This window comes from Vipera ursinii, assembly GCF_947247035.1.
Source record: "Vipera ursinii genome assembly, chromosome: 2".
Classification (NCBI taxonomy): Eukaryota; Metazoa; Chordata; class Lepidosauria; order Squamata; family Viperidae; genus Vipera; species Vipera ursinii.
In genome coordinates, this window is record NC_139513.1 from 91,681,916 (window position 1) to 91,705,279 (window position 23,364).

The window sequence follows — 23,364 nt, forward strand, 5'->3', positions numbered from 1 at the left end:
TGATGTGTTGCCTCAGCTTGGCTGAGGTACAGATTCTCAAAGTTTTGTTTGCTTTTCCTTCTTGTAGTTTATCCAGATGCAGGACTGAGTGAAGATTTCCCCGTTTTTCTTCCCCTGGCTTCCCCAAAGGGCTGTTGTGGAAGGGAGAAACAAGCTTATAAAAAAAGGATTATGGCAGTAAGGAAACTAATTGTTTAGTTCGTGATCATACTCGGGAATAGATTACCTCCAAACCAAAATACCTTAAAGGATAGTCTGATTGAACTCTGACACTCTTTATTGCAATTGTGCAGTGAGAAGACCTGGGAGCCTGTGGTCTGGACTGAGACACCATGCAAGCTGCTGCCAAAGTGAGTCAGATGAGAAAGGATTCTTCTAAGTTAGTGTACAGTGAAACTGGCATGATCACACTGTAGGAATTTATTTATTTATTTATTTTATTTTATTTGTATACCGCCCTTCTCCCGAAGGACTCAGGGCGGTGTACAAGGCAATAAATACCAGAAGTACAAAATACAAAAATTAAAAACAAATTAAATTGTGCCCGAATACAATAAATTAATTAAAAACAGTAATTAAAACCCCAAACCCATCAGAACCAGGCCGGCTTGTTCAAATAAATAAGTTTTTAGATCACGTCGAAAGGAGCGAAGGTCAGGAGCCATCCGGAGCTCAACCGGTAAACTGTTCCAAAGGTCTGGCGCGCCCAGAGAGAACGCCCTCCCCCTGGGGGCCATCAGTCAATGGCTTACATCAGGAGTTCCTAAACATTTTGCTATCACACCTCCCTTTAGTGTAGGGGTGTCAAACTGGCGGCCCGTGGACCAGATGCGTCACACACAGGCCACGCCCACCCCAGCTCCACAAAGGCAAAAAAGTCACGATACGTCATGTGATAACGATCGAGTTTGACACCCCTGCTTTAGTAATACATACCTCCTCTAAAGCATGGTGCCAAGCACCAACATGAAAACAATTCAATTAAACTTTGGGAAAGGTGTATTATAACAATGAAACTAAAACATTCTTCACATGTCTGAACTCTGCTGCACCTCCCTAAGGGGGGTGGCGCACCTCACGGTTTGAGAAACTTTAATGGTAAATTCACATTCAGGCAAACTTTCCAGTGTGTTGTTTTCTGTGTAATCTCTTTATTCTGCTGGACTGTATATCTGTATTGAGTTATTCATAAGCAGCACTGTTGCAACCGTTGACACAGAGATTGTAGATTGTTTAGCAACTGCATTATCCTGCCCCTCATGCTATTTTTTGCTTTCTTGTGAACAAACTACAGGAACAAGAACAAAACTGGGGCAACTTAATGTCTCATTTCTGAAACTTACAGAATATTGTTGTTTTTCAAGTTATACCAGCACAAATCAAATCTGTAAAGGTACGGATTCTCCCCCCCCAAATCCTTTTATTCTGGCCACAAGCTAAGATTATAGGGTAAAAACATGGCTCAAACAGATACTAAGATCTTAAAATTAAATATGTAACAATAGTGTGCAATGCAACTTTATTATAACATAGGTAGCAAAAATGAATTTAGTAACAATAATAATTAGAAGCATATAATTGAATCAAGCACTGTAAAATTGATTTAAAAATTATCAAATTTTCCCATCTGCTTCAAGAAATATCACAAGTTAATTATAACAACAAATTCTTTCATTTCATGGTATTTAATCTGGAATAAATACTCCAAAAAACACAACATAAGTCATATGGTAAGATTCAAGGATTGTGATTAGAATGTTATTATTTCCCTGATAAAGGAGATGACAGCAGTGAATTTCTATATAAGCCAAAAGTCCTTATAAAATGCCAGATATACGGGACAGGATATTCAGATTGAGAAAAACTTTTAATTTTTAATGCAGACCACAACAACCAATTCCCTGCAATCCCTCTAAATGCTTTAAACCTGACATTAGTCCAAAAACCAAGGTGGCCATCTGTTGCTTTTTAGCCAGACTAGTCTCTGTTCCACTGTCAGTTGTTGCTTTGTTAATCAAACAAACCTACAGGTATGCTATTTTTTAATATTCAGTATGCATAAGGGCATAATTTAGAAAACAGTTAAGGCTATTGCCTTCTTGATGAGAAAAAAACGTTTCTCTAAGTGTTCCTCTGCAAATATGCATTGTATGATTCTATTATTGAATATTGTTCATTGAATCATGGGAAACAAAGTTTTATGAATGTGGTCTGATATGTCCTTTATTAAGGTGTTTGTTGTCTAATAGCCTAGAACAGACATGTCCAACTTGTGATGTCATGTGACATCACACAACGTATTAAGAGTTTTGCCATTGCCGGCAATGGGGTGGGCACGGCTTCCGGATGACTTGTCTGGCCTGCGGGGGGCTGGCAGTTTGACACCCCTGGCCTAGAATGATTGACTGATATTTTATCCATGAAAGCTAATGACTGCAATTGCTCACCTGATATAGGTAGTCCTTGACTTAAACTATTCGCTTAGTGACCAAAGTTACAACGGTACAGAAAAAAATGACTAATGACCATTGTTCACACTTATGACCATTGCAGTATCCCCATGGTCACATGATTAAAATTCAGATGCCTGGCAACTGATTCACATTTATGATGGTTATGGCGAACACTTAACAACCGTGTTACTAACTTAACAACTGCAGTGATTCACTTAACAACTGTGGCAAGAAAGGTTGTTAAAATGGGGAAAAACTCATTTAACAACAGTCTCATTTAGCAATGGAAATTTTGGGCTCAACTGTGGTCGTAAGTTGAGGACTACCTGTAGCATTTCTTGTTTCTGAAGTCCATTAACAACTGGGTGAAAAGAGTACTGAAAGAGGGAATGAACATTTAACATGGATATGTATGAGATGAAGAGCTCATCTGCACATCCTGATTGCTCCAGTATAAGAACAGCCCAGTCACTATTTCTCAAGGATAGGAATGTGCAGTGTAACCCACATCTAACTTTGAAGGCATCTTGCACCCATCGCTCCTGCTCAGCATCAGAAGGACTGCTTTCTGCAGTATATGCAGTGCTGTGCAATCTGCCTGCCATGTTACATAAAAAGAGGGGGTGGGTTTGGTAGATTTATGAAAGGATGGGCCTTTTTAATATTTTGTTTTGTTTTACAGGTTCACCTTAGAATGAAGGAAGGTGGAACTTCTTTTTAAACCGAGTGGAATTAACAAGAAATCTGCAAGTTTCCTCTCCCGAACAAGTTACAGGAAAACAGATGATCTCCCAACATGGCCTCTCAATGGCTGTGCCAGATGGGAGGGTGTCGATTAAAAGGGGGCGGAGTCCACAAAGGAGGCTCCTTCAAATGGGAATCAATGTTAACCATGTGTCCTTAAAAAAATAAATCTGACTATAGAAAGGAACATTTTTCATGCTTGCTCTCTTAACCATGAGTAGAAGGGGTAAAGCAGTAGAATTGGGGGATATAATAATTGTAACCTGGCCAAAATGTTCAGCCATCATCCTTGCCAAAACTGGAGACTGAACTGAAATCTGGGCAGCAATTTTTTATGGTTCTTAATTTCAGCATAGGAGACAAACAGTTTAAGGCTCTTATATAGGACAGCCCATTATTAGTTGCGGGTATGTAAAAGCTTGGCATGCGCATTGGCAGAGGTGCTCAAATATTTATTTTTATTTTATTTTAATTCCATTTATATCCCGCCCTTCTCCGAAGACTCAGGGCGGCTTACAAGCTTAGCAGTAGCCTTCATTCTATGTATATGCCTGCTTATTAGGGCTTTCACCCACCCCCCAAGCGGCATTATTACAAAGTCAGCTTAATTGCCCCCAACAATCTGGGTCCTCATTTTACCTACCTCGGAAAGATGGAAGGCTGAGTCAACTTTTCTTTAGAGATGTGCAACCAAATACAGTAATGTTTTTCCTCTTCATTTAAGTGTGATTTATAACATTAAAAATAATGCAAATACACTGCTGGTTATAGTATATAATAGGCTATTCCCTTGATATTGTCTGTTTCACTATATACTGTATTCCTGTCTGGCATTTTTTTACTTCTTTAAGGATATTTTAAGTTGTTGGCCTTAGTCAATGAAAAATTAAAAATACAAAAATGCCAAAACTACTCCAATTTCATCCAAGGAAAGTCAAGCCTGCATTTCACCTTGACTTCTCATAGCCCAGCCTGTACAGAACTATTCTAAATCATTTAAATTAAATAGCCTGGGAGCAATTTTGTAAGATGAAATGCTTCAAGGAGTGCACTTGCCCATGTTCCTCTTTCATTAAGTAGCATGTTTTAGTGGACAGCAAAAAAATATTTGTCCTGTGACTTCGATCCAAATAGCTCTTTCTCTAAATCTTGGGATTTTTAATCAGAACATTGAATTTGGCTCTCAACTCTCAATTAGCTGTCAATTTAAATCTCTTCAGAACTAATGTCATCTAAAATTTTGCTGTCAATTTAATGCTCTTTAGAATTAACGTGATCTAAAATTTTGACTCAAGAGGTCTTACAGAAGGGCAGTACTGATGTCTAAAGTCCAGTACAATAAATAATTGGTTATGTGCTATGTTTTTGGCAAAATAAACAAGGGGCAGTTAATCTACCAAATGTATGAATTATTGAAGAGAAAAAGGCATGGCTTGCAATCAGCTTCTTTCAGATGATTCACAATCATACAGTATGGATAAAGAGAGAATCTCTTCGAAGCCAAGCTCAGTTCTCCGTGATTTCATGAACACGTCTGTGTAGGATTTTTTTTTTTTGAAAGAGGGAAGAACAGTATAGAATTTTGCTATTGTGTCCTTATTTCCATCTTAGCTCTTGTCAGTGCTTTTCCCATCCAAATACTAACCGGGTTAGGTTCCTGGCTAGCTTTTCAAATCAGCAGAGGACAGATAGGGGAAGGCATGCACAAATTCACCAGGTCATGCTGCTGATTTTTTTTCTCTCTCCTGAAGAAAGCAGGAATGGCATGCTGTAAAGAGAAAATAATCGGCAAGCAACCAGGCTGTGAGTGTGCAAAGGGAAACCTCATTTGCGGGGTGGGGGGGGCGGGAGAAAGGTGGGAAAGGACCCCTTTTCTGAAAAGGAAGGGTTGTTTCCTTATGCCAAGGCAAGGGTGAAGGTGATCCCTCTTTTGTAGTCACTGTATTCTCTTACACAGGATGGCCGAGCGTGAAGATTCTCCCTTCTCTCCTCCTGTCTCCCAGCCTAGCTCCCGGGTGTATCGATTCGCTGTAAGGTGGTTTCTCCTTCAGCCTGCACTGCAGCAACAGGTTTACGAGCAACGCCCTTGAACCACCCTAGCCTTCCCCACTCCTCCCCCATTCCGGAGGGTATGTCTTTAAGAGGGCGGGAAGGGAGGGGAAGTGTGTGTGTGTGTGTGTGGGGGGGAACAGCTCCATGCGGTTTGACATACCTCTGGCCACTCCCCCCCACCCTCAGACCGGGTCTTGTCTTCGCAAGGCATCTTTCTTGCTTTCCCCCCCTCCTCGCTCCATGAGCAGTCCGGCCTCTGATTGGCTCCTGCTGGTGCAAGAGGCGGGGTCGCGTCTGAGCCGGAGTGGCGGGGGGGGGAGGAGGAGAGAAGGGGAAAAAAAAATTTCTTTCCACAACGTTCCAACGGGCAGAGCTGTAGGAAAATGATCGCCCGCGTTCCAATGGGGAAGCGCAGGGTCCCGGTTGATCCCGGATGCCGTCGGAGGTGGCTGCGTCGCTGAGTTTGAAGGAAGATCTGCGGCTTCTGCTTCGGGAGGCCGCGCGAGGTGAGTTTCTCCGACGGCGACGGCGGCGGCTGCGGCGGCAGCGCCAGCAACGTCGACCCGGCGAAGAGCTGCTGTGGAGGTTCCGGCAACAGCGACGACCGCACCGCCCCCGAGTTTTGCAGCGTGTTTGGGAAATGTGGCCGCGAGCTGTCCTCCGGCAGCGGTAGCGTTGGCTGCTCCATCAGGCAACGCCGTTTTACTTCTTTCAGACGCCGCTTGTCCTCTAGCCCTGGCGTGTGAAGCAGCCCCTCGGTGCAAAACCCGTTTCCTTGGACCCGTTTTCTTCTGCTTCGAGAGAGTTGAGAAATGAGACTTCCTGATGCCTGCGGATCCCGAGCAGCATAAAAACAGCTCTCTTGGCGGCTGATTTCTTTTGCATTTTGCGGGACGGACCGGATAACATTTTTCAACGCTGATGGTGGTTCGGCTGTTTGGATTTTAAGGTGCTTTTTCCGTTCCCGGACGTTTCTCTTCCAGCTGATTGATTGCTTTTGGCTGTAGGTCTGGCTTTGGAGGGGCTCTGGGAAATCATGGGGCTACCTGCCTTGGAGTTTAGTGACTGCTGTTTGGACAGCCCCCAATTCCGAGAAAGGCTAAAGTCTCACGAAGCTGAGCTGGACAACACTAACAAGTTCATCAAGGAGCTGATCAAGGATGGAAAGGCACTCATTGTGGCCCTTAAAAGTGAGTGACAAAGTCTTCTGTGAATCTGTATTAGGTGTGTTTTAGTTTAAAAGAAACCTTGGATCCGATCAGACATTACTAGGGTTAGAAGAACTGTGTGCAGCCTTACCTGGGAAAACAAACATGGGTGGGGAAACACGCATGCAAGCATGGAGTGATGGAGTAGAAAGTGTAACATGGGGGGGGGGGGAACCTGCCAGTTTAATAATTCTAGCAAGGGAATTTATGGCCGAGTAATTTATGAATACATTTATCTTAGCACCAAACGTTCACAGAGGTCAGAGAAAGTTGCATTGGGTAAAAAGGCTGATGGTAGATTGTCAGGCTTTTTACCTTGACGGGGTAGTTTCCAGACATATCTGTCACTTCCTTGTCTGTAGCCCAGTGTTCATTTATGAAAATGAAAGGCCTTGGGGTAAATCATTTCTCACTAAGAGTTGAGCTTTGTAGGTTGAATTGTTTTGCTTAAGCAATTGCTCTTACAGTATTGCAATCTTTGCTGCTTAGTAGAGGTGCCTCCCATTTAGAGTCCTGTAATTTCAAAATGTTATTGAGGAATAGAGGAAGAAGCCCTAGGAAAATACACTACACACTGTCACTGTTTTTCTCCCAAAACCATTCAGTTATTCTCTTGGTCAATCTTACTACTGAATTGCTAAACATAGGAAGCAGAACAATAAATTATTGTACCATCAGTCATTAATAAATGATTGAAATCATTTGATTTCTGGATGAATTATTGAGGGAGAGAGGCTAAGAGGTTGTGCTGTCCTTTGCCACTAGTGTAGAAATGTGTATTTTGTTTCCTTAAGCATACTTCCTGCAGTTGAAGTGATACTCAGCCCTGATTCCCAAACATTTGAACTAAAATAATTTTTGCTGTGACTTGTCCTTTTAAAAATCTAGCAAAATTTAAATTCCTTATTTGGAAATGCAAAGTTATGCGCAGGTTTACAAAAATAAAAGGGTACCTAGTTTATTCTGCAGAGCTGATAAGCTCTCTCTCTCTCTCTCTCTCTCTCTCTCTCTCTCTCTCTCTCTCTCTCTCTCTCTCTCTGTGTGTGTGTGTGTGTGTGTGTGTGTGTGTGGAGAGAGAGAGAGACAGAGAGTGCTATGGCCTGCGGTGTTTGCTTTTCATTTTTTTGTAAGCCAAAGGCAAATAACTGTACCCCTATAATGAACTATTTAAAGAGTTAAATGGGCTAAATAAAGTCTTCTTGAGCTTCTCTGTCTCATATGATATTAGTGTTTAATTGTCATTGATGATGGATAGATAATACTTTGCATTCTTAGGTATGGATCTCTACCTAAAGCTTTTGTATAAAAGGTCAAGTGATGAAATTTTCCTTTGTAATAAAGCCTGAATTGGTCTTGTGCAGCATTAAGCTGGCACAAGGTAGTCTCAAGATATATCTTATTACGTTCTAAGAGATTTAAAGCTAGCAAAACTCCAGATGTTGGAAAGATGTCCCAGAGTTTTAAAAGTTGAGAGCGCATGATTCACTTTTTAGAAGAGGCTGGCAAGAATATTTGCTATATAATGGTCTATAGTCTATTAAGGGAGTGGGCATCATGTATATTTCTAAATAAATTTCCAATACTTAGCGGGTGTTAACAATGTGACAAGTGCCAGTAACTTGTCACTAGTAGGATAAGACAACTTAGTGGTTGGAGATCAACACCCATATGGAGTACACTCAGCTTCCTAGAAAATAGGGGAATGGAAGACCAAAATGGGTAGAAGGCATCTGGTTGCCTTTCCGTACTATAATGAATTGGCCTTGGTGGATTTTTATTTTTATTGAATTTATACCCTGACCTTCACTCCAGAAGTTTAAGATACTTCACACGATTCCTTTCATTTCCTTTTCTCTCTCTCAAAACTCTTGTGAGCTAGATTATATTGAGAGATAGTGATTGGATAAGGTTAACCAGTGAGTATCACTGTAACTGAAGATTGGAACCTAACTCTTTCCAATCCAGTATATAGCATTGTGGGTGTATGATAGCTCAGTGGTTAAAGACACTGAGCTTGTCAGATGGCAACCTGGCTTCAAGACCTGAGCTCCGCATGATGGGGTGAGCTCCCGTTACTTGCCCCAGGTCCTGCCCACCTAGCAGGTCGAAAACATGCAAATGTAAGTAGATTAATAGGTACCAAATAGGTGGGAAGGTAACAGTGTTCTGTGCTCTTCGGCTATAACAGTGACAGCGAACCTTTTAGAGACCGAGTGCCCAAACTGCAACCCAAAACACACTTATGTATCATTGGGTGCCGGGTGGGCATGTGGGTATAGCCATTTGGGTGGATGTGGCCATTTGGGTGGGCGTGGCTGCAGTGGTAATGGCAGACTGTGTGGGACTAAAGTTCAATCAATTCCAACTTTCCGAGATCTTTTTTTTCCCCTGGGAAAAGTTGAAATTGATTGATTGAACCTTTTTTTTTGCACGTGGCAGCAGAGGCCTAAAGCGAAAAGGTTTTATAAAACCCAGTTGAAGGCCTAGGACTGGGGCCATGGTGCACGTGCCATAGGTTCGCCACCACGGGGCTATAGTCATGTTGGCCATGTGACCACAAAAATGTCTCTGGACAAGGCTGGCTTCCTCTGCTAAGAAACAAAGATGAGCACCATCTTGTAGAGTTGGACGTGACTGGACAGGGGAAACCTTTACCTTTATCTTAATATAATGTACTGATTGCATTCCAGGTATTTTTTTTCCTGTTTTTATTCTGTATAGTGCAGGGGTGTCAAACTCTTTCATTGAGGGCCGGATAAGCATTGCGGCTGCCCTCAAGGGGCCAGGTGGGTGTGGCCTGGCTGGGCGTGGCCTACTGGCTGGGCGTGGCCTACTGGCTGGGCGTGGCTAGAGTGCGTATGGCCTACTGGCTGGGCATGGGCAGCTCTACATCGTTCGCATCAAGGGTGCCTATGGGGGCCTGGGCAGGAGTGGGACAGATCTGAGGGTCTCTGGCAGAAGGAGGGTCTCTGGGCCAGGGCCAAGGCAGTGGGGGCCGTTCCTTCACTGTTTCCAAGATGGCTTCGTGGGCCGCATGAAACCACGGGCCGGATCCGGCCCCCGGGCCTTGTGTTTGACATGTCTGGTATAGTGGCACTGATATGCCTTGCCCTTGATGTTTGAACAGTTTCATAAAAGGGAGAAAAACAAGCATGTTTGCATTTAACTTGTGCTTTAAGATTTGCTACCTACATACAGAGCAGGATTAAATTGTGAATCAGGAAAATTTCTCTATAGGTCAAGTGTCATTTTTTTGGTCTACTGTTTTCACATGGTGTGTGCTTTGCTTCTCATTGCTGCATTTATTGAAGTCCCGTGGAGCTCTACCTTTTCTCATTTCTGTGGATTGCCTTCCATGTTGGCCAAGAGGGCTGTGTAAATCCTTTGAAAGAGATGCTTTATAAAACATAGAAGCTTGTTCAAGGCATTATTTTTGAATATCCTGAAACAGCTGCATCTTTTTTCTGATTCACACCGCTGATTAGCAAGCTGCTCCTGCTGCGTTTGCAAGCATGTCCATGAATAGCCACAGCTCCAGTGCAGCCTGAAACATTTTTTGTTTAAAGACTTGCTATATCCATGATCGCTAGAATTTGCTTTGCCATCTTTTCCCCCTATGTCTGAAAAACACATTATACAACGTGTAATAGTGATCTAAAAATATAACTAAGATGTCAAGTTGTCTATTTAGGACATGTGCAGGCGTCACTCTTTGCCATAGTGATTTTACTCATCTACATTGGACCAACCTTATTGATGTGATTAGTCTTCATTATATGTAGTCTAATAAGTGCAGCAAATAAATATGAGAACATACTTAGCTTCCCTCAAAACTCATGTGCTTTTATTGTAGTTGCAAGAAAGAGTTCCAAAATGTTCCCTTTTATTTGAGGTTAATCTCACTGTCAGTTTTGTATGACTGCAGATGAACAGGGATTAATCTGAAACATGTCAAATGTTAAAGTATTGTTTATGCATTACATGTATAATCTGCTTTTGCTTTGGGAAACGAGGCAACATGTAGTATCCTTCCTCTTTCCCCCTTTATTTTTTTATTTTAATCTTTCCAGTACATCTGTGAGGAAGGTTAGGTTGAAAGAGAATGACTGACTTAAAGTCATCCAGTGAACTTCACAATAATTGGATTTTTAAACTTGGCTCTACATTCTGTGTAAAACCAAGTGCAGTTTAGGGCCTGAATAGTACATTAAATTGTGGCTAATCTAAAAAAGGAGCATCTCTTTTGCTTTTCTTGGAGCCATGCTGAGAAGGAGATGAACAGTGTTGACTATTGGTGTGTAGGCTTTGATGGCAAGTATCTGTCTCGGCAGTGTTATGCTTAAGAGTTGAAGTGTTTGTAAAATATGTATCGAAATTTTAATTAATGAAACAGGAATTGTAAGAAATCTGTAAACCATATGAGATTCTGTGATGATGGTAAATAGTATTGTAGAATAGCATAAATGGTTAAATAAGATAACCCCTACACAAGGTTTCTGTTGCCAGTTCAGTATTAGAAAATAATAGATGTGGTCAACATATTTTGAGGCTGAAAGATTTTGACCTTGCAAAAACTCAATTTTTGATTGGGATATTCTGAGATTGGATTGCACATCTCCAGCTGAGAAATAGTCTGGATAGATGGCAGCATTATTTTAGAATGTCAGCCATCATGAGCAAATTGGTCAGGGCTAGAAAATATTGCACATGCATTTTAAAAAAATGGATAATGCTTCAATTTGAAAATCCAGAACATTCCCAACCATGGCAGTTTGAAGATGTGTGAACTTCAACTCCCAGAGTTGGCTGAAGAATTATGCTGGCCAGGGAACTCTGGGAGTTGAAGTTCACAAATCTTAAGGCTGCCAAGGTGTTGAGAAACACTGATCTAAGAAGATAAAGGGCAGGTGGATGGCTGGAGTTGAAGACGTGATGTGAGAAACACCATAGCCATGAAGCACTCATCAGGGACAGCTTGGCAGCTCAGCAGTTCTCTTATACCATCTATGCTTCTTGGGAAGCAACTTTTATCAGAATATGTTTAATTTCATTTCAACCTTTTTGTTTTGGACCCTGTCTAGCTATGCTACATGAATCTATCTTCCCGCTCAGCTGGGGTTCCTTTGGGACAAAATGTTGTGTTGACAGATACCAAGATGCTGATATGATACTGCCTTCCCACTTCACACACCAGCTTAGGAGCTTCACATGCCTTAATTTATTTTTGTCTCCATTTACATGCATTGCATTGCTCATCCCAAATGAAGGCAGCTGGCTAGATTATTAGTGGCTTGTATATCTTGGGGTTGCAGTTACAAGATTTCTCAGGCGTGTGCAGCTGTAACTGGATTTTCATGTATGACCTTTCCTCCCACATATGGGTCAAGATGGGCTTTGAAATCCCTTCATGGAGGTATTAATCAGAATCTCATATGAACTTGTCTTTTTATATGTTTTGAATGGAGAATAGTTGTCCACAATTTTGCCAGATTGTGACTAGTTATAATAGCAACCTTTTATCATTTTCCCCATTTAAAACTCTTTTAAAATGAGGTTTTTGTTATCAGATAAGCTGTGATATACAAAATTCCTTTCATGGTTAGACATAGTAACAAAGCAACTGTATTTGGCAGATGAGTTTGGAACTTTAAGAATGTTATAAGCATGTGTTGTATTGTAATTCTTCCAATTAGAATATGTTAGAATAAATACTCTTACGTAGGACGATATTTAGAGAGCATCCTTCCTAAACCTTTTATTGATCTCCTTTAATTTGGCAAATATGGCCAAGACGTAGTGGTGATAATTGGGAGCTTTGAATGTTGGTATGGCATTGCAAATCAGGAATCAAAGGATATAATAATTTAAATCAGGCATCAATCACTCTGCTACTAGCATCCGTTAAATGCTGTTTATTATTTGATTTGCTTGTCCAGAATTTTCTTTCTTTAGGTTCTGACTTGTGGTAAGGTTTATATTTTCAAGAATGCATGAGATAATTGAGGTTGTTCTCAACCTATGTAACTTTTGAGATGACATGACCTAATCCCCACACAAATTGCATAGCACCACCAATTTAGTCTAGAGAACTAGAGAAAGTTGAATGAAGCTCTAAAAAGTAGCTGTGACCATTGCATATACATTTTACTTTGATCATTTGTGCCATTATTATTTACCTCATATTTTTATTAACCATTATCAAACACCAGAATCATAATTTTGCTACCAACAGCTGCTATATAGTGCATTCAGGCTTGACTGAACTTTATGTTCTATAGTTATTATGACATTCTTGTAAAATAAGGCGGGCGAAAAGGACAAAGCAAATAACATTTTATTTTTTAATGCTTAAGTGCAATAATAAATATTTTGACGCTCTCATGCTCATTACAGTATGCCTAAGAAAAAGATTTTTCTGTAGTTAGATTAATAACTATAGCCATTTGAATTTCTGTAAGTTCAGTGTGCATAAAACAAAATACAGTATAATAAAAATTGAGGTTTCAGTAACAGGAAAGACATAAATGACAAATAAAAAGAAATATGGATATTTTATTATAAGCCCAGGTCTTTTTGAAAACAAATTAATACTGCTATAAGCACAGGTTTTTTTGAGAACAAATTAATATAAATACAATTGGTAAGGAATATTATTTTTTCAAGTCAATGCCTATAATAAACAACTTTCCTTAAATACCTCTTTCTTCCAAGATTGTGTTCAAATCAGTTCCCAATAAAATGAAGTTTCATGTAATTAACATGTAATAGACAGTTTGCTTATTAAAAAAAGTCATGGTATTGCATTTGAATTAAAAGATATTATGCTTTATTAAGCTGTAAGTTTTCATAATAAAAAGCAGACTTTTGAATAAAGGACATGCCATGTGGCAACATTTTTGCATTCTTTTTTTGCTTCCATTTATCATTTCCTTGATATTCTAAGTGGCCTGTTCTTTGTCAACACATGTTCCTCTCTTCTTTTGCTTATAAATGGCATGTGTAAATTATTCAGGAGAATTTGCAAAGCTCTAGCTTCAAGTTAGACACAAAATGAAATATGGATAGTGGGTGTGTAAGGTTAATGCATATGACAAGCGACAGCAGAGAAAGATCTTTTTTTAAACAAACTTGATCAGTAGAAGGGCCATGTCAGACATTGTAAGCTGGGCTCTTAAGCGTCTCCTTGTCAAAGAGATGTTGAGTCACATAATACACATTGCATAATTTTTCTCAAGGACTTGTAAATCAATTTGGAGAAGTTAACCAGTTTAAAGAAATTAGCCAAAGCTCCTTTGCTCAGAGACGCCCATTTATGCAGCATTTGGTGTCTACTGATTAAAAATGTTAAAAATCTGCTGCATAAAGGATCTGCAAGTGCCAATTTGACAATTTTCTTGCATGTCACATTGTGTGCATCAAACAGTTTGGAATGTGTCGAAAAGGAGAACAATATCTTGGCTTGGCTTCTACCAAAAAAATGCCCCATTGGATGTTTGTCCAAGAATGACATCTGGTTTTGGCTCCAATGCTGTGCATTAATAGATTAAACACAATCATCATCTTCTATCAATTAGTGTAAGTCTACTCTCAGTACTAAATGACAAGTGAAAACAGTCTTCATCTCTCTTTGTAGCTGTATGGTAAGCACTTGCCAACTAAAAATGCTTTAAAAAGTTTTGTTAAGGGTATTACTTATGAATATCTGCAACAGACTTTGTGCTTTCTGAAATAACACACTTTCTCTCTTTCTGTCTTCCTTTCTCCCCTTCCTTCCCAGAGGTTCTTTGAGATGGTCTAGGTCAGGAGTAGGCAACCTCAGCTCTTTTATGACTCATGGACTTCAACTCCCAGAATTCTTGGCTCAGGAGTTGAAGTCCATGAGTCATAAAAGAGCCAAGGTTGCCTACCTCTGGTCTAGGTTGACATTTGGTAGCTCCCTGTGATTCACTCAAATAAATTCATGGCTGAGTTGGATTGATAGAGTCCAGGTCTAACCACCACATTGGTCTAAACATGGACCTCAGAAAAAAGATTCCTGGCCAAACTAAGCCTAAAGAAGAAAGAGAAATGAAATAGGAAAGTAGTATGGGAAAACCAGGTAAAGGAATAGAGCAACTTAAGAAAAGAGTCAGGCATTGTAGAGAATAAAGAAGATGACCCTTGCAGTGATTGACCAGAATCATTATGAAAGCAACAAAGAGAAAAAAATATGGATTAAGTCCCGCCTTCCCAGGATTAGGGGAGGAAGCACAGCACAATCAAATTTGAAAAATTATGTTATAGTTACTCTCAAAAGCAGTTTTAGCCTTCTAGTGGGGTTGATTTTTGATATGGTCTACTGGTGGGACGGACATATAGGGCTATAAAAAGGTAGAAATAGGTTGTAGGAAGTCTCAGTATTTCATATCCTGTCGGGTACCTTGATAATGTAGATTGTTAAGCAGGAAAGCAAAACCTTGGGTGAATGGCAACACTATGGACATACAACATATACCCTTCAGGTTAGCGGCTTTAATCCAAAGGGAGTCATGTTGTCTGTCAGTTAATTTCTGAGCTATGATGCTTCTTTGAAGCGGTTCATTTTCAAATCCCATATTATCATGCATTTTGACATCGTTAGCTTTGTGATTGTTGTAAACAGTGATTTTTTTAATTTCTTGTTTATTAACTTTATATAGTTGCCTCTCTCATGCTTTATCATGTGCTTTTTGATTCTCTATCATAGACATAATTTACTGTAGCCTGTTTCTGATAAGTCATACACTGAGAAGTAAAGGGCAGGTTTCTGTGTGGGCCACATGGAATCCAATTATCTGTCATTCTTATGTGATCAACAGATTTTAACAATCAATAAAACTGTTGATTTGAGTATTAATACCATTTAAAAAGATAATTGGGGAAGAAATCTTGTGTAGTATGTGTAATAACATTTTATTGCAATATACAATTTGTCCTTTCAGGTCTATGTGGGAATATTTCATACAGTGAACAAATGACAGAAATTTATGCCACCCTTTTAGTAACGTTTTATGGATTATCCCAAAAGGTGCCTTTTTTCCAAAAGGCAACTGGACTTTCTTGTTGTTTTTTTGTTGAAAATGTTTCTTAGATGAGAAGTGAAACATTTTCAAAACATGAAAATCTAGTTGCCTTTTGGAAAAAGCACCTTTGGGACAACCATGACCTGGATGATTGAGAATCTCCATAGACTTTCATGGATTAGGATCAGTTTCTCCAGACTCATGAACAGTAACTTAACCCAGCAGCAAAAGCTATATCAATCGCTATACCTTGTTGTTTCTGTTATTGTATATATATATATGTCTCTCTTCCTACAGCTTGTAACCCCCTGCACCAAGCTTGGTACTCTGTGTGTGAGCTGCATTGCCTTCTTTCATTTTATCTTCTGAGAACATTGATAGGGTGGGAAGAAAAAGACTGGGAGTGGCAGGGAAGAATGGGGTGTGATAAACATAGGCAGGGTGATCAAAGAATGTCTTGGAGATTGTATTTGCAACCTCATACATATTTGTAAGCCTTTGTTTATGATACTATATCCCTAACTTTCAGGTCAAGTATTTGGAACTGAAATACAGTGAAAAAATAGTGTTAGGCCTGGGAATAACCATCTCTCAGTTGGTAGCTGGGGGCTTGTATATTATCAACCATTAAATTGCAGCATGAGTTCTGGAGTCAAATTCAAGATCAATTACATATTTTTTTGAGGCCAGGAGAGTGGGACATGTCTTCATTTTCTTAATAAAAACAAATGGACACACTATTCATTTCTTTTTGGCTCTTATGGGTAAGGAAGTAAATACCAGATGGCAGAAATAAGATGTTACTTTAAAAAAAAAGGCTTCATATCCTTCCAATACAAGAAACTGAAGCAGGATGGCATTTCATGCCTAATTAAACTTTAGGAACCCTATTTTATGATTAGCAGTTCCTGTTGTGTGTACAAGAATCATTTATCAGTTGCCAAGAAGTGAGGGATTCCACAGAAATAACTATATAAGCCAAAACAATGTTTCTTATAGTTTCTTAACTGTTCCATATATTTAAATGGGCCAGGACCTACTTCACAAGAGCTGGTTATTAAATATAATTTTTTAAGGGAAGGAATCCTCTTAAATCCTTTATTGTGGAACTCAAGGTGAAATTTTCATGAAATTCTCAGATAGTCACCCTGTTAACACTAACCATACTACCTGCTTACCTTTAGTGAAGTTGCTGCAATATTTGCAATCAAATTCAGAAGAAACAAACACGTTCTTGAAAGTTAAGATCAAAAAGCCAAGCAGTGTAAAAGTCTGCAGTGGGTGGATCACAGATCACAGATCAAAGTAACATTAAGTTCTAGTTCAGGGGTCTTCAAACTTGGCCCTTTTATGACTTGTGGACTTCAACTCCCAGAATTCTTCAGCCAGCACTGTTCAAGTTGAATATAGCTGTAAATAGTTCTCATTAATTTCCAATGAAAATGGATGAGCAAAGCACATTAGAAAAAAATATATCTTACATAACATTATTTTCTATAATGATTCACAATATCACTCATTCGCAATATCACTCACTGGCCAAATTTGCTGGAATGACAATCTTTTGTTTGGAATGATTTTCACAATATTATTTTATGGAATATTATGTGAGATTGAAACAGTTTTCCATATTTCCAATTATTATTTTTATTGTTAGACTGAGAATTTGTAAATACCAGTGCTTGGCTTATTTTAAGTATAAGTCTAATACTGCATTTAGATAACATATTATATTGCAGTAAGAGTTTAATGACTTTATTATGGTTGGGTGCCCAGTCAGCCAGATATTTAGACTGGATTTGACATTTTTATCCACCTGCTCAATCCTTCCAAAGGACCTGGGATAGGGAATTGTTGTTGCTTGATGGTATCATTGCAGGATGTAAGCTGTTCCAATGAAATCACAGCTGCCAGTTCTTTAGCTGGTGTTGGCCTTCATATGCACTGAGTTCTTCCAAAGAATCTAGGATATTGTAATGCATCAGAGTGGAATATGTGTGGACCCAAGCTTTGTACTTTTTGCAATTAACAGATGAAAATTTTGTCTGCAAACAGATTTCTAATTACAGAATAAGATTTTTGAGGGATTTGTACCCAGTGTGCTGATAATCACTGAGACCATCCCAGCCAGTTTATACCATAATTTTTCAATTCTGATTTTCAGATCTTGTAATCTTTTCCATTTTTTTGTTTTCTATTCTACTATCCCTTGGTATTGCCACATCACCTATTCACACACTTTTTTTCTTTTGAACCCAGTTAAATCTGGTGTGTTACGAGCCTAGACCTTATCAGTTTTTATTTGGAATTCCAATGATATTTAAACTTGGTCATTTTTGACTAATTTTTCAACATGTTCTATAAAGTTTGCATTATTAGCACATGATAATTTTCACAGATGTTTCAGTGAATCATTTTGGCAACTGTGTTTAGTCATTGGTTACAATCAGTTTGTTCAGTCTTCTTACACAAGCTGAGTATATATCTGATTCTTCTGATTCTTTACACAAACCTCACTTTGAACTATTTGATTATTTTTCAATTCTGACTTTGATTGTATTAGTTCAGATAGCTTGCTCTTGAGCAGGCAAAATCAAGCCTTCACTTTCTTTTTTTGATGTTCCAGTTGTAAGCTATTGCCAGGTTTTATTTTTATCCGTTTCTCCCCCTATTTTTGTTGCAATTGTAATTTCATGTAATTGCCACCATTCTGTTCATCTTTTTATTATACTATTTCCATATTTACTTTTTGTTTCCTACATTTATTAAGTTCCAATTCTTAACTTGCATCATCAATTCTTGTTCTTGGAGATCCTTTACCTCAGGGGCGTCAAACTCAATTTCATTGAGGGCCGCATCAGCATTGCGGTTGCCCTCGGGGCCAGGTGGGTGTGGCCAGGGTGGGTGTGGCCTACTGGGTGGGCATGGCTATAGTGTGTATGGCCTACTGGGTGGGCGTGGCCAGCTCTACATCGTTGGCATCAAGGGTGCCTATGGGGGCCTGGGCAGGAGTGGGACAGATCTGGGGGTCTCTGGCAGAAGGAGGGTCTCTGGCAGAAGGAGGGTCTCTGGGCCAGGGCCAAGGCAGTGGGGGCCGTTCCCTCACTGTTTCCAGGATGGCTTCGCGGGCCACATCCGGCCCCCGGGCCTTGTGTTTGACACGTCTGCTTTACCTAGTCTGCCAATGTATGATTTTGTAATTCAACATTTTTTTTTTACCTGAGCTAAACCTCTGCAAGTCAGGTATAATTTATCGGTATCACTGTGGGGATGCATAGTAAATAGTCTTGTTCTATGGTCCAGACTGTCCAGTTCAGCTTGTGTCAAGTTAATAATTCCAGCAATGTATCATATCACAGGTATTACCCATTTATTGATGGCTTTGTTGGTATTTCCATTATAATATTTTGTCTTTAGCACTTTTTCACTCTCTGAGGGTGTTCTTTATTATATGATTCTTTGTACAGCCAGCCAAATGTTTAGACTGGATTTGACATTTTTATCCACCTATTGAGGCCTTCCCAAATACCTGAGATAGGCAGAAGTTGTTTAATGGCATTAAAGGTATTGTTGCAGGTATAAGCTGTTCCAAGTAAAGCTGCCTTTTGCAATTGATGGTGATTTTGGTGATTTTGTCACTGCCGATGGTGTTCAGATGGTGCTCCAGATGCTTGGGGATTGCATCAAAAGCATCTGTTCATATTATTATCATATAAACAACAATGTGAAATCATAGCTGCTAGTTCTTAAGTTGGTATTGGCCTTCACAGGCATCAAGTTCTTTCAAAGAATCTAAGATTTTGTAATATATTGGCTCAGTTTTACCAGATGCAGTTTGCTGTTAGAATTAGAGGTTTAAAAGAGAATATTAAGGAAGATCTAAAGCAGCTGGTCTCAGAGGCTTTTGAGGTGGTATTGAACCAGCCAGCATCTGAAATAAAACAAGGCATGGACAAAGTGTTTCGTGTGAACTTGTGGATTGCTAAACAGAGAAAGCTGCCTAGAGATGTGGTGGTTTATTTTCTAAAAAGGGAAATTAGAGATGAAGTTATACAAGCTGCCTATGATACTAAAGTTGTGATTGCTGATCAAGAAGTTCTGGTTTTAAAAGAAATTCCTCCAAAGATTTTAAAGAGAAGAAAAGACTTTACATTTCTTGTGCAAGAGCTCAAGCAACGAGATATAAGGTTCAGATGGGAGATTCCAGTTGGCTTGAGCTTGATGTATGAAGGCAAAAGGTATTGTTTGGTTACTGTGAAGCAAGCGCGTGATTTTTACAACAATGTTTTAAAAGCATCCCCATCAATACTTTTGGAAGTTGCAGAGGGATCTGGAGAAGGAGAACATCAAGAGGATGAAGATGGACAAACAGATGAGAATGGTGCAGGAGGAGATCAAGCCACAACTCTTTTGGATGATCCTAGAGAACAGAGGGTGACGCGTGCTGCCTTAAAACGTTAAAAAAAGATTAAGAAATAAGACCAGCAGAAATCTATGGAACTTCCACAACGTACTTGCAGTCAAGCAGTGGAACTAATAGACTAAATTTACTACGGAGGAAATGGAAGAAAGTTTTATGGGCTAATGTGGGTTAATTTGTGTAAGAACTATCTATTATAGACTATTTTGGTTAGAGATTGATTAGGTAATAGTGATAGGTGCTTGTGGTGTGTAAATGAGAATTTGTTTAGAAAATAGAGAATTGTGGAAGAACGTAGACAGTGGAGGAAGGGTTTTTTTTTTGAAATTAACATGAATGACGCTAGCTTTCTTTTATCTTAGTTTTCTATACATATTTAATATTAAGGATTGGTTTATTTTATATAAGCTAGAGAGTGATGGATTTTAGAGTTTATAGTTGTTAGTATATGATTGTTTATGATTGTTTTTTAGATATATACCTTGTATTTAGCTCTGGGAAGTGGGGGGGGGAGGAAGGGGGGAGGGGGGGAAGTGGGGGGGAGGAGGGAGGGGGAAGGGGGGATCTTTTAAAGGAAAATTGTATTTTAAAACTTTTTAATAAAAAAAAAAGATTTTGTAATATATTAGCATAATATGGTGCGGATCCTAACAGTGTGGCGTTCTGTAATTGTCAGTGTACAAATATTTTAAGTGCTGTTCAAAGTGTTTTGGACTCACCCAGTGCTCTGATAATCACTGGGACCACCAAGGCCAATTAATGCCATAGTCTTTCAACTTTAATTTTAAGATTTTGATACTTTTATGATCCTTTCCAATTCTTTCTCTTCCATTCTACTATGTCCCAGTATTGCCACTTCAATTATCCACACTTTCTTCTTTTAAACCACAGTTAAATCTTTTGTATTATAATCCAAAACTTTTATCAATTTGTATTTGGAAATCTGATTAGTTGGGAATATGTAGATATTTTTATCTTGCCAAATAGATGAAATGGAAAAATATTATAAAAGTCTGAAAAAAATTATAAGGAGTTGTAGGGTCCTCTGGATTCCTGTATATATGATACTTCTCTCTATTCCAGAAATGTAACGTCATTCTAATAGGTACATATTTTTCTCTTTGTTTAAGGACAAAAATAAAATCCAGATCAGATTTTGGGAGGAAGGGGAATCAGTTCTGCATGCAGTTGACATGCATGTTTCTGGAAACTGTTTAGTTTGTATTAGCGGAACACTGTTTGGCAAGATGCATTTGTGGAGTTGGGGTGGGGAATTATTCAATCAAAATTAAATCTCAATTATTTGCCATGCTACAGGCTGAGCTGAATTCCTTACTCTATTAAAAAAGCAAGCTACAGCTGATACATTTCCAGCATTTCCTTAAATTTATTTACAAAGGTTTCCATTTCCTACATTGTCAGGATATTTCATCCAGCTATGGTTTGGCTGCATGGTATGAGTGCTGGCTATTACAAGGCCAAACTGTACCAAATGAAGTGTTTTACAGTCAAACTCATGACAAGAGTTATTTTTTCCAGGAAAAATAAAGCTTTATGGGTATTGGACTCAAGGTGATTATGATGAGTGTAGTAGAAGCCAATGAGTATCTGATTTGAAAACTTTTCCAACCATCACTTGAGAACTGGTCTGAAGAGAAAAGTAGAACACAAGGTTTTACGAAATAGAGTTATGCTCCTAAAGCCAAAATGCAGCGAGACCAATTGCAGTAGTTTTTAACTCATATGAGTTAAATGGGACAGAGGTTTCTTTCCTGTCCTTTTTCTTATTCTTAATCTTTTGTGGTTCCTAGCTTGCTCCTAGATGTGCAGCATGGAAAAGGTAGCAACTATATATTGAAAATATTTTCTGCAAATACTACTTTGGAGACTTGTTACTATGCTAAAACATTCTGTGGGGAGGAAGGCCACCAATTCAGTGACTTAAAAATTTTACCTTCAGATCAGATTGATCTTTGCAATTTGAATACTGTACTGGTGATCGTTCCAGTTAACGACCTGGAGAGGATGTTAAAGAGTACTGAGAGACTCCTTAGTTTACTAGTTAATTTATAATAATAAAATTATAAATATATTGTGAGTTAATAATGTATAATAATAGTTTGTAATAAAGAATCCTCCTTAATTTGAGTACTAGAAGATTCTCGAGTCAGCCTACAGTTCAGTGGGCTCACAACTTATTATTTATTTATTATTTATTTATTATTTTGATTTATATACCGCCCTATTCCCGTAGGACTCAGGGCGGTTTACAGGGCAGTTAAAATCATACCGTACAAAAATTAGAAGATTTAAAACAGTTAATTAAAACAATTAATTGAATTTAGAGCCCAAAATTTTAAAAAATTAAAACATTAAAACCCAATTAAAACCCCTCAGTCTAGGGGTTTTCAGATGAGGTTCCTGCCCATGGAGAATGGGAAGTCTGCAAGATATTATAGATAGGTAAAATACATATATAATCTGGATATATTTAAATCCTACTATGGTAGATTAGTTCTACCATTATGTCATAGGAGACATTGCCAATGTAAATGTACCTTTCCACAAGGATTGGATATTAGCTAATCAGAACACCCTGTAATCATCCTGTTAACAGCCTGTAATTGTAACTCTGCATCCTCTTGTGCCTTAATGTCAGAAGCAATAGTTAGATTTGTTCTCTCTGGGGAATGGTTTAATAAAGGGGAAGAATTACCTCATATGTGGCACTTACACAGTAAGAGCCTTTTTACCCTAAAATAAAACACTTTTACAGCTGCTGGTAATACAGATTCAATTGTGACAGGCTGGAAACACAAAAAGTGAATGGAAGATGGAAGCAAAACAAACTCTAGCAAAATATTTACTTTTTAAAGTAAAGCCGTTGTGTTCTAGACTCGGAAGCAGTATCTAGGGCAGGAAGTATTTGTTTGCACAGATGCAACTCCAGGGCTACTTTAAAACTCTTCTAGTTGTTTGAAAAGCTGACTACTCAGATAAGGCTTAGCTCCTGCTTGGGCACAATGCAGTTCACCTTGTAGTTCTCACATTTTAAGAAAGTATATTGAGAGTCTAGTCGTTAAAGCAACAAGCCAGAAACAGGGATACTTGAGTTCTAGTCTTGCCTTATCATTAAACTCAGCTGGGTGAACTTAGACTAGTTACTCTGTCTCGACCCAATTCACCTCACAGCTTTGTTGTGGCAGGAAAAATAGGAAGGAGTATTATGTTCACCGCCTTGAGATATTTATAAAAATAATAAAGGTAGGATATAGAAAAATAAATAGTATATATTTTTCTAACCCTTTGAGCCACAGGTGTATTGACTAGGAAACTGGGAATGGCTTTAGGTAAATATACCTGGCACAAAATCATACTAGCTTTTGAGTACTACTCAACTCTTTGCTACTCTCTTCATTCCCAGGATGTGCTGGAGATAAAGGATG

At 38.9% G+C, this 23,364-nt stretch overlaps 1 protein-coding gene across 4 annotated transcripts in view; it reads left to right on the plus strand.

Moving 5' to 3' along the window:
• The first annotated feature begins 5,600 nt into the window (after positions 1-5,600).
• Positions 5,601-23,364, plus strand: part of ARHGAP26 (Rho GTPase activating protein 26) — a 295,272-nt gene continuing 277,508 nt past the window's right edge. For 3 of the 4 annotated variants that reach the window (XM_083353575.1, XM_083353577.1, XM_083353578.1), the window contains exon 1: positions 5,601-6,439. In XM_083353575.1, the coding sequence (XP_083209701.1) occupies positions 6,286-6,439 (154 nt within the window). In that variant the 5' untranslated portion in view covers positions 5,601-6,285. The remainder of the gene's footprint in view (positions 6,440-23,364) is intronic. The other variant, XM_083353576.1, reaches the window with a different exon arrangement.